Source organism: Nansenia antarctica (assembly GCF_963989245.1).
Source record: "Nansenia antarctica genome assembly, chromosome: 15".
Classification (NCBI taxonomy): Eukaryota; Metazoa; Chordata; class Actinopteri; order Argentiniformes; family Microstomatidae; genus Nansenia; species Nansenia antarctica.
Genome location: NC_137685.1, coordinates 5,116,350 through 5,128,849, shown reverse-complemented (window position 1 = coordinate 5,128,849; position 12,500 = coordinate 5,116,350). Strand labels below are relative to the sequence as shown.

Genomic DNA, 12,500 nt, shown 5'->3' with positions numbered 1-12,500 from the left:
TAGGGGGGGAAGTTGGGAGCGGAGGGAGCGGGCACACACACTCAAGTGCACACACGTGTACACGCACACACACACACACACACACGCACGCACGCACACACACACACACACACACACACACACACACCACCTTCTTCTCCTGTAGTCCCACTCCAATTATGGCAACATCTCACCCGGGAAGAAGCCCACTTACCCAGCATTCACTTTATGAATAATTGATTGTTTGTGCCAGTGTGTTTTGTTAGTAAATACTGTTGCAGGTTTTTGGTCTATGATTAATTGTTTTCTAGACATATTCATTTGTTAAATTTGATTAGATTCTCCGAATTCATTATTTATTAGCTGAAATCTCTCTCTGGCAATTAAGCAACACTAAGGGCCGCCAATTTGCTTCGGCTAAAAAGCACTGCGCAACAACACAATTTTCTTTTAGTGACCATGGCCGCTAAATTGGTAATTTTGTTAAGTACGGTTTCAGTTAGCGGGGCAGGTGTTGAGTGGATGGGGATAATTTGGCGACAATGAGTGGATGGGGATAATTTAATATGAGATGGAGATATCCATTGTCCACACCAATCAGGATTCCACCATTGTCTCGCATCCGATTCTGTGACTCTGTCTGCACTCATCAAGACAGGACAAGACAGAGACAACGCAACTCCGATAATGTATTCTATTATGATCAAATAGGCCGACAATTACCATAGTTACAGTTGTAGGCAACACATTTCACTTAAGTGTCTATGACATCATAATTTAACCACACAGCCAAATTCAACCTGAGAGTGCTGCTGTAGAACGGTTTAATGAACCTGTTGCAACTTTTCTCTTACAGTATTGGATCATTTGCATCAGCTATATCCTCCTCCATTATCGCTCGCGACCGCGAGTCATAACAATTATCAATGCCACTTTGGTTTAGTCTTGCATCAGTTGCCTTCACGCATTTCTTAACATCATTTAATTTTCCTAGTGGACAATATTTAACGTAAAAGATAAATGTATAGGAAATACCAAAAATGTATGCATTCACACACACATGCTCTACGCACACACACACACACTCACACGCACGCGCACACACACACACACACACACTGGGGCTCCTGCTAATGTGGTGTGTGCAGTGACCTGAAGTGAAGTGGAAAGCAGCCTTTTAGCCTCTGTGTCACTCCCATGTCGTTCACACTTTCAAGTCATGTACCCGCACATTACAGAATGTGAGAAGTGAGAGGTGCTTTTTAAATGGCAAATGGACTGCACTTATATAGCGCCTTTACAACGGCCTCTCATTCACCCATTCACACACACATTCACACATCAATGGCGGCAAGCTACCGTGCAAGGCGCCGGCCCGCTCACTGGGAGCAATTTGGGGTTCAGTGTCTTGCCCAAGGACACTTCGACATGTGGCCAGCCGGGGCTCGAACCGCCGATCTGCCAACCTTGCGATCATTAGACGGCGGCTCTACCTCCTGCTCTACCTCCTCCTGCGCCACAGCCGCCCGCGCCTTTATGTACTGATATCAAGGACTTCCTCACAGCGGCACACAGTCCATATTGAAAGGCCAGACACATTAACCATCCCCGAGCATTAAGGAAGTCTCCAGGAGGCCATCAACCTCTCTGACCAGCCATGGGCTGCGGAGGAAATCTTAACAGCAAATAACGGATGTAATTTTGTGCTTTCAGGGCAGCAGGAAAGGTGTTTTTAATAGAACTGATGAAGGAAATTAGTAGCCGTGACCTTCTCCCTGGAGGGGAGGCGTGCATCATCACTTCCTGTGACTGATTATTATTATTTTTTTGTATCTTGTATCAAATACTGTGTGTATATTTGGTTCACAGCTTTTTAACAATGCATACGACGTGTTATCACTACGTGACGTTAGAATTATAAGATTCTATCTCAATTTTTGGTCAAATTTTAGTTTTCTACATAATCTGATCCATTAATTGTTAGTTTATTAATGCCTGTGTGGTGTTATTTTTAAAATGTTGAAATGTTTGAGTTAGTAATTCATAAAATATAAAGGTTCCATCTCACAAAACATAATGGAATGGAAAACTTTGACGCTCAATATCTCTGAACTGCCCTAAACGGAGATAGAACCTTATAATTCTAAGCTCACGACATGGTGGGGCTCATAGCAAGTGCCAAATACTGAGGACCAAACCTCCAAAGCAGTCACAAATGCAGAATATGACTACTGTGGCCTAACTTGACTGGAGTCCTCACACTGCCCTCTGTTAAATGGCGAACATCTAATTGATTAAAAGCCTGCTTTCGTTTGGCTGTGAAAGCATCTACTGTAGAACGGTCCCGCTGATAAAAGACCTGTTGGTGATGGAAGATATGGACGGCAGCCCGGTCGCTCAGTGGGTGGTCCTTGCCTACACACAGACGGACAGACCTGGCGCAGGTTTGGGAGTCTGGGAGCAGGACAGTCACTGTTAGTCTTCTCCTGGGGTGGGCTACAAGGCCGACCGAGGAGAGGAGAGAGAGGAGAGAGATGAGAGAGGAGAGAGAGGAGAGGAGAGAGAGGAGAGAGAGGAGAGAGAGGAGAGGAGAGAGGAGAGAGAGAGGAGAGAGAGGAGGGAGGAGAGAGAGGAGAGAGAGGAGAGAGAGGAGAGAGAGGAGAGAGAGGAGAGAGAGGAGAGAGAGGAGAGCAGGGGTTAGGCAGCACGTACGCATGCCAAATGTGAGAGCGCCTGCCAATTCGGGTGAATACTGGCAAGTGCAGCGATGGCTGAATCCTTGACAGAGGGAGATGAATAATTGAATGTCGGGGGGGAGGAGGGGAGCTGCCTTTACATGCAGTGGAGTGGAGGAGAGAGAAGGGCTCCTAGCAAACCTCTCATTTAGATAGCCACATGTTTTGAAAACATGTGCTTCTTAGGCTTTGGGGTTGAAGTCAAGTTGCATGGGAATCATATTTCAGATGTAGGCCTAGCTGGAATTTGAGAAGGATTCAAGAAGTTCATAATGGTTTTTACTATCTAAACTTGTGAATGCAGGTATGTATACAACAGTTAGTTCCGACCAAGTAATTTGATTGGACGAGAGGCATTCCATGAGTGCTGATTATATCTCAGTAAATCTTAATTAAGTAGCTCAACTCTACAAAAGTCAATAGATAGTCTGGTAATGATTTCCACAAGATTTTTTTGTAAACAACCAACAGAACACCCAACCAAACCAAAGAAACAAACAAAAAAAGCGTAGAGAAATATCTCCAATACTTGTGTTCCCATGTTCCCCTCAGGCCCTCCATGTACAGACGGGCAAACCAACCAAAACAGCAACTTTTCAGGGAGGGCCTTGAGTGAATATCTGGCAACCTCCCATCTCCACCTCGTTTAGATTCTGCACACTTGCCAGTCTCGGTTACCAGTGTGCTGCCATTGTGCTGCAAAGTGGTTTGCTGTGATTGAACAGCAATTTGAGGGTCACATTGGTAAGCGGGGGTGAATTGGTGGGGGGGTGGAGATGGGGGTGTTGTCAGTGCTCCAGACTTCCTGGGAAGACTTTGCTGAAATGAGGGCAATGAATGCAAAACAAAAGCCACAGAGATTGTCTCTCTCACCAGAGCTTGCCGCCACTCTATTTGAGGCCACTGGAGGGGCGCCACTGAGAGAACTGTCTGGAACACCAACTACAGCTACTGTTCTTGCTCCCCATCCAGCCTGTGACTCTTACTGTATGCTTAAATACATACTAATGTATTCAATAAATACCCTAATATGTACAGATGTATGTGGTACGGTACATGTGGGAATACGGTACATGTGGGAAAACTAGGGTTAACCCTAGCACCCTAGCACCTAACCCTAACCCTAGTTTTCCCACATGTACTGTATTCCCACATGTACCATAACATATGCATATGGACACTGCTGTGCAATTCACAACAATGTGTTGGTTCATATATATATAATATATGAGGCTCTGAATAGTATTTACTGTAGGAGAGCAAGGAACTCTGTTCAGCAATAGAATGGAATCTTTTGAGAAAAAGTGCCACTTCTTTACCCTGTGGAAATGTCAGTATTTTTGTCAAGTGTGTATGCTGTCTCTTAGACAATAACAACATGCAAACATCTGTCTGCCTCGAGGGATGTGTGTTTTTTAAAGTCGTTGTATGAACTGGCATTACTTTTTCATGATTTTGTCTTTTTCTATCTTTTTCTACAACGACAAGTCATTTAAGCAATATCACACGAGAGGTCGTGCTGTTATACTGAATATCAGCACGGCTGGGATTCGGTCGTAGGTACGAGGCCGCATAACAGCACGACCTCGAGTGTGATATTGCTTTTATACAACAGTTCTACAGCGCAGTAATAAGTGACAACAGATTATGATTTGTTTGTTTATTTAATCATTTATTTTGGCTCCGTCAACAAAAAATAGTTCCCGCAAATGGACTGTTGCCTAGTAACCTGAACACGAACATCTGCAGACTAGCTACTTTGTATTAACGGTCATTTTGGAGTGATACATATAGTTAAAAGTCCCAGTGCTGTTATACTGTATATCAGCACTCATGGAATGCCTCTTGTCCAATCAAATTACTTGGTCGGAACTTGTTGTATAATGCAGTATATGACAGCTTCAGAGCTAGATTGTTGTGTTCTAACCATGGCTCTCTCTCTCTCTCTCTCCCTCTCTCTCTCTGTCTCTCTCTCTCTCTCTGTCTCTCTCTCTCTCTCTCTGTCTCTCTCTCTCTCTCTCTCTCCCTCTCTCTGTCTCTCTCTCTGTCTCTCTCTCTGTCTCTCTCTGTCTCTCTCTGTCTCTCTCTCCCTCTCTCTGTCTCTCTCTCTCTCTCTCTGTCTCTCTCTTCCTCTCTCTCTGTCTCTCTCTCTCTGTCTCTCTCTCTCTCTCTCTGTCTCTCTCTCTCTGTCTGTCTGTCTCTCTCTCTCTCTCTCTCTCTCTCTGTCTCTCTCTCTCTCTCTCTCTCTCTCTCTCTCTCTCTCTCTCTCTCTCTCTAACAGACACTACCCTGTCCAGTGAACGTGGTGAGTACTGCGGCAGCATGTCCTCTTGATTTCTTGCCGGCTGATTTGTCTACTCAGCTTCACGCCAAGACCACACATTCATTCATTTGCTTCAGCAAGAAGCTATTTTTCCTCCTCAATACATATCATGTTACACAGCAATGACAAAACGAGAAAACTAGAGGTTGTGAATGTAACCTCAGCTTCTCTGAAGGAGATGAGAAAGACCCCCTATAGGACATGCAGACTGTGTACCTATTCGCTGAGACCTCTATACAATCACGCCTATACAATACACTTGCAGGCAGATAGCCCCGCCTACCGCCCGTACTATATATAGGACCTAGTGTGCCTATTTATTTTTTTACAGCGAACCACTCTTGGTAAATGGTAAATGGTAAATGGACTGCACTTATATAGCGCCTTTTTTGCTGCTCCAAAGCGCTTGACAACGGCCTCTCATTCACCCATTCACACACACATTCACATTCACACACACATTCACACACCAATGGCGGCAAGCTGCCATGCAAGGCGCCGGCCTGCTCACTGGGAGCAATTTTGGGGTTCAGTGTCTTGCCCAAGGACACTTCGACATGTGGCCAGCCGGGGCTCGAACCGCTGATCTGCCAACCTTGCGATCATTAGACGGCAGCTCTTGGTGAGCTTTTGCAAAGGGCTACGTTCACAAAGACTTATACCGCGTCAACACATTTGTTGAGGATGGATACACTCTGGTGTGCCGATGGGAGGTCCTATATATAGGACACGTGGTAGTTGGGGCTATCTGCCTTGCAAGTGTCACTGGCCTGTACCAGCCATGATTATACGGGGGTCTTCAGCGAATAGAGTCGGTACACAGAGTGCACATCCCATAGAGAGGGGTCATACCAAGCAAATGTAATTACAGAAACAGCAGTTCTGGACTCGTGGCCCCATCTGGGTCTCTTTAACCCAGACGCCCCCTGCGACTCTGACATCTCATATTTACAGTATCTCCAGTATCTCCTCTATCACTTCATCTTCATACGGAAGGAGTTTAGCGGTCTATGTTTCTCCACATGGTCCATGGTAAGGAGTAGATGAATGTCCTCTGCTACAGAGAGATCCTCTCTCTCCGTTATCATTATAAATCGGACTCCCCTACACAATAATCTCTCCGTAGGGTTGTTAAGCGCTGCTTTCTCATGCTTGGAGAAGCGCGGTGATCACCCGTTTCTGTTTAAATTAAGATGGAAAATCATCGGAGGATTCCGTTTGGTCTATGAGCCTTTAATAAGGCTTTATTTAGACGGTATTTTATTCTCTCGTTGTTTTCGGCCTAGCGCCTGGCTGGTTCACCTGCAGAGCCCAGGGACCAGACTGGAAGCACCTGTGCCTACCACGGTGCGCTCTGCCGTATCTGCTTAGAGATGCTCTCAATATGCAGACAGGCTCCAACAGCATGGTTGTATCATCACATTAGCTCATCTAGGAAGAGACATAGCTCCACAGACTAAGACTCAATGGTAAAGCTTGTGGGAGATGGCAGCAAGCTGTCTTTGAGGTGTGATGAAACCACAGAGCGCCACCACCATACAATGTGTAACAGATAGATAGTAGGGGTAGTAACGGTACACATATTCGTACCAAACGTTTCGGTATGGGTACTTTTTGGTACGTGTGTGTACCGAAGGAACGCAGCGTTCTTTTACGGCTGCAGAACTTTTTTGTGTGTTGAAGTAATCTCAGCCAGTACAGAGATTGTCAGTAGTTTAGCTTTTATTTAAAACTAAAGCTTGAAGTTCATCCAGCATCCCTTAAGTCTCCTGTTTGGGAAAATGACGGTTTCTCAGTTACCTACAATGACGATGGGCAAAGACAAAATCCCTGAAATCCCCACCAACCCCGGTGGCAACTCTTACCATGCATTTGTGCACCCCAAAGTGATGTGGGAAAAGAGAGTTTTTGAGATTAAATCATTGACTATTGGCTTGGTCTGTCTGGTGTTGGTATCTTCTGTTGTGAGGTGAGGATCGGGTGGTGATATAAGGGCAGAACACATTGTTCTGCTCATGCAGTTAGACATGTTGTCTTATCTTAGATTCTCTCCTCTCCCTTTCTCTCCTCTCTCCTCTCTCTTTCTATCCCTCCGGATCCCTCCCTTCTTTACTCTCACATGAATACACACTTCTATCCACATTACCTATCCTCCTCATCCCCCTCTCCCTCTCATCCTCTATTGGAAAACCATGACATAATGTGAATGATATTTCCAAAGGAGTTTAAAGAGGTAATGAAGGGAGTGAAAGGCTGATGGCAGAGTGAAAGGAGGCAGGGTTACGGAAAGACCTCTATGCTCTATGTCCTTTCCCCTTTGTGCATTACTGCTAGCACAGCAGCCACCCTGCCTATCACTGTCTACTGACTGCAGCACATGCCACAAGCTCTTTCCGGTGTGTGTGTGTCTGTGTGTGTGTGTGTGTGTGTGTGTGTGTGTGTGTGTATGTGTACGTGTACGTGTACGTGTGTGTGTGTGTGTGCCTGCTTGTGTGACTGTTTGTGTGCTTCTGCGTGTGCGTGTGCGTGTATGTGTATGTGTATGTGTATGTGTATGTATATGTATATGTATATGTATATGTATATGTATATGTATATGTATATGTATATGTATATGTATATGTATATGTATATGTATATGTATATGTATATGTATATGTATATGTATATGTATATGTATATGTCTGTGTGTGTGTGTGTGTGTGTGTGTGTGTGTGTGTGTGTGTGTGTGTCTGTGTGTGTGCGCGTGTGCGCGTGTGCCTGCTTGCGTGAATGTGTGTGTGCTTGTGTGTGCTTGCCTTTTTTGCATGTGTGTGTTAAAATGAGTTCAGAGAGCCTTTGCCCTGTCCTTGCCAAGGCCCTCTCAGCAATATGTTCTGATGGGGTATGTTTGGAAGAGCCACCCTCATTGTCAAGTGGCTGGGAGCGTCTTTCTCTTTGGGCTTAAATGGCAGCACCTGAGGCAGGAAGCAGAGGTGTAATTGCGATAAGAGAAAATGCTGCGCCTGACTGGTTTTAGCACCCTTATCCGTAATCTCCGGATTGATTATGGTTTTTCTGCCAGCTGAGCAAATTTTTCAGCCTCATCAACTGCACTGGAAACTGCTTTAACTCTGTCAGGACCAAATGGGTGAGCCTATCGGCAAACGCATAAAACATGTATCCGTATACTGCCTTATTGCAATAAACATTTTTGTTCTTGGCTTGCTCTTAGGCGGTCTAAGTGCTATATAACTGCTAATGTTATGTGCTATTATACAAGCATTATATATTGATATATATATACAGTATATCTGCAATTTATTTGCTAATTACTCTTTGTTTGTTAATGCATTGAAAGCTGACCACAGCAAGCATCCTTACACAGCTATTACAAAACAAGAGATATTCATTGTTTAAATGTAACACTATTGTAGTGGTACAATTTCAGCGTTGTTGAAAATCAACAACACACTTGCTAGTCGAGCCAAACAATTGCAATGCAATGGATTCGGTGAGTAATCCCCACTACTACCTAGTCAGTGTAGAGTAGTGGGGATTACTCACCGAATCCATTGCATTGCAATGTTTTGGCTTGACTAGCGAGTGGCGACTTGTTCCCGGTTTCACCAGCTGCTGTTGTCGTATATTTATCTTATTGGTTATGAATCAAAGAACAGTTATTGAGTTTAAGACGATTTAATTAAAGTACAAAACAGAGTATACATATACCAACAGCTGGAGCCTGGTGTCTGGGCTGGTGATCTGCTGGGCTGGATAAGAGACCCCTCTGCTCTTGTGTGAAGGTCTTTATGTCTTTTCGTATGCAAATATTTACCCCAGTGATCCTATCACCTTCACCTAGATGCTTGGCCTATCACCTTCCCTATAGATGGTCAAGGGGGGAGAGGCCAGAGTGTGTGTGTGTGTGTGTGTGTGTGTGTGTGTGTGTGTGCTTACAAGCGGTCCCAACCCCCAGAGGAGCCTTGCCTCTCTGTTGGTCATCTGGTTGCCATACATGTTAGAGGGCATGTCTTTGCAAGCCCAATGCAATTCATGGTATGTATGAAAATACACCACACTGTCACAATGAATTCCTTATACGTTAGCTGAACGTATTCTCAAGAGCAGCGTTGAATCGACTGAATTCACAGGGAATGTCTCTCCCCTTCACCAAGGCCCCCGACAGAAATATGTACTGTATTGTATCGCGGCCTTGAACCAGCATGCTTCCTTTCTCTAGTTCTGAGGAGCAGTTTGGGCTGAAAGAGCAGCTAATGGGCTGAGAAATGTCTCCAGCATTGCTGCAACAACTAGAGCTAATGTCCTGAAACCTGCTGCAACAACACACGCGCTCAGGAACCCTGACAGCGCAGAGATATATAGAAAGAAATAAAACTCTTTACTCTTTACGCTTTACTTTTATATGTCAGAAAGACCATTTCTGTCAAGCTAATTGTGGCTCTGCTCTCCGAGTGGCTTGGTGAAAAGGGTCTAATTGTCTGCTGGATTAGACTCCAGGTTGCTGGCTCTATCAGGCAGGGATACAGGTCGTGCTGAATACAGGTTGGTGGATCTCGAACGCAGCTCTTGCTCTTCAGTGATCTGACAGTAGTATAGTATAGTATCCATCCCAGAGTGCAGTCAGTGTGTAGGGGCTTTTTACAGCTTAGGAATTGACATGGCAGGTGAAATATTGCAGATGGCGGTAGAGGCAGACAGTTTGATTTACTCGTAACCTACAGTAAACCTCTACGCGGCTGTTTTCTAAAAAGGCTTTGTTATCTAAATGTTCGACATGTCCACGTTTAATGCTCAATAAACGAGCGTCTGGAAGGGTTTGTGTGGGTTTGCTTTCTGACACTCGCCACCTTGTAAGAGGATAAGGGAATTTGTCGGTTGATCTTTCGCTAGCAACCCCTTCTGAAATATGGCAGAATGTGGCCTTCCGCCCCTCTTCCCCCTCAATGCCAATTAAAAGTGTTTTCCTACGGCAGATTTCGGAGCCGCTGAAGGCAGCCACCACAGAGAGCTCTTGAAGTGAAGTCGCTCAGGAACTTATGGCAGATGGTTGCTGCTCCTGAAAGTTTGGGGGAGAGAGAAAATAAGAACAGAGAATGGAGAAAAAAAACAAGCATGAAAATGGCAGTCTGTTCAGAAAGAAATGGCATGAATATGGTAGTCAGAGAAACAGAAAAAGCTCCTATTTTCCACTCAATTTTTGAAGACTCCACAATTTCTATACTGGAAACCTACTGTCAAACCTTTAGCTACAGTATATCCTACTCAGAGGCATACAATAATGTAGAAGCTACCATTTTTTTTAATCAATTCAAACCAGATAAGTATTGGGGTCTGCGCAACGCAAAGCATTTCTTAAATAAAACCACAAGTACCTAGCTTAGACTTTCAACTCTCCAGCTCCCAATTTTCTCTGAATGGGAGATGAGCCTTACTAGGTGTCCATTTTTCAAATGAGTCACACAAGCTAGTCACAGAGGAAAGAGCCTTATGGGTGCCGGTTGAACCGTCCTAGCATGCTGGATGTATCACACAGAGAAGCGGGATCCGTTTTACAGGGAGTGAGTAACCCCCTTTTTGGGATGCATTCCTCCTACAGTAACACCAGTTGATTGACGACATTATGAGGAGGAACTGTTTGGGCAAGGCATCTCTTGGCCCTGAAGACTGCACTGTTTGTGTAGTGGTATCTTTCTTCCTCTTTTGTATGCTTTGAACCCAGACACCCAGGCGGTACAGGACCATGGCCGCAAGGACAAACAGACTGAAGCACAGCTTCTACCACAGGGCCGTCCAGGCCCTGAACACAGCAAAGACCTAGGTTCTGGGCCCTGGACAGTCTGGACGGATTGATGGCAGCTGCTGGATTGAAAAAAATCAGGTGTAGTGCTGAGGCACAAATATGTACATTTCAAGCCTGCAAACTGCGACACTTTAAATGAATGTGCAATAACACTATGTGCAATATGACAACCCTAGTCGTCTATCTGTACAGTGGATAGTGTACATATCCTTTATTTATGTAAACCAGCTCCTTTCCCTTCTTTTTTTTTTTTTTTTCTTTTTTCTTTTCTTTCCTAGCACCAGGGGAGCCACCCCTCCCAAATGTCGTTGTTTGGTACCTGTACTATAGCAATGACAATAAAGACCATTCATTCATTCATTCAGATCCACATGGCTGCTATACGTAGAACTCCCTGTTCCTCCCCCGATCCCCTGTCCACTCTCATCTGAATCACAAAAAGGGGGTTACTCACTCCCTGGAAAACTGATCACGCTTCTCATCTTCGTAAAAGTGGCGAGAACAAAGACGCGCATCTTTCTGCAGTTGGGTTCGTCTACATGCATCTTCCCACTGCTTTCTCCTCTTCTGCTCATTCACTAACCTTGTCATTGCCTCTATACTGCATATTGATTCCATTCAGTTTAACATTATACATTGTTCACAAATAGCCTACACAGACAACTTTACTCTGGTTCATATAACTTAGCATACTCTATAAATATATTGAAAACATATACAGTACCTCCCATGTCTGATTAACAATGCATCTTGGCACTACAATGTGTTACCATGTTGAAGCATTTCCAGATATAAAAAAAAACTGGCCTTTAAAATTCGACCATTTTGGCTAAAAGCTAAGGCTAATGCTAATATAGCACTTTAAAACTCATCTTCTCATGACCACTTTACCTGATTCAGTCAGATGGGGGTGGCATACTATGCTAGGCTTGCAGAATATAGTGTAAGCACATTATAAGTAGTGAAATGCTTGACATAAACTATACAACATGGTCATTAACTGGGGAAGGTTAATCCACAATGCATTTTCGTATTTACGCTTAGTGTATATTATCATCATAGCATAGTAGCCTATGTATATTAGGCCATTATTAGGTGACTGGTACCTTACAGGCCCGTGGTCCTAGGGTACTTCATAATATCATAGCTTAGTATATGATAAGTTCAACTTGGCCCATATTAGGTGAGTGGTCTACCCCCCTGTTTGTAGGTCTACCCCGTGTCTGTCAATCTCACCCCATTTATGGTTATGGGGGCATATCTCTAGGAACATGCCCCATTGCCGCTTGCGGTTATATTTCAAGTTCTTACTGCCACTATGACTAATATGTTACTCAGCTTGGGCTTATTCATAGTTAATGCAGATAGTGATATTTCGAGAGTAGGTGACAGGGAAGCTCGGAGGCACCCTTCCTGTCTCTCTTAGCTTCTGTGGTATATCTTTGACACAAACACACACATGAATTGTATAGTATTATCTGCCTTTTGACTTGCATAGGGCCTGTAGATTCTCCTGGCTATGAGGGGGATTTTACGACCCTTTGTTTAAGGCCACATGGTCATTCCAAGATGGCTTTCTTGTGATCTATGACTCCTCCCTGACCTTTAACCTGAATGACATCATAATGTGGGTCTTCCTAGTTCTCACACCTTGGACATC

At 44.4% G+C, this 12,500-nt stretch overlaps 1 protein-coding gene across 1 annotated transcript in view; it reads left to right on the top strand.

Moving 5' to 3' along the window:
* cdh4 (cadherin 4, type 1, R-cadherin (retinal)) overlaps positions 1-12,500 on the top strand; it is a gene marked incomplete at both ends in the record, with an annotated part of 200,426 nt that overhangs the window by 77,821 nt on the left and 110,105 nt on the right. Inside the window, one exon of the mRNA XM_080546182.1 lies at positions 4,996-5,019. Within this exon, the coding sequence (XP_080402308.1) occupies positions 4,996-5,019 (24 nt within the window). The remainder of the gene's footprint in view (positions 1-4,995; positions 5,020-12,500) is intronic.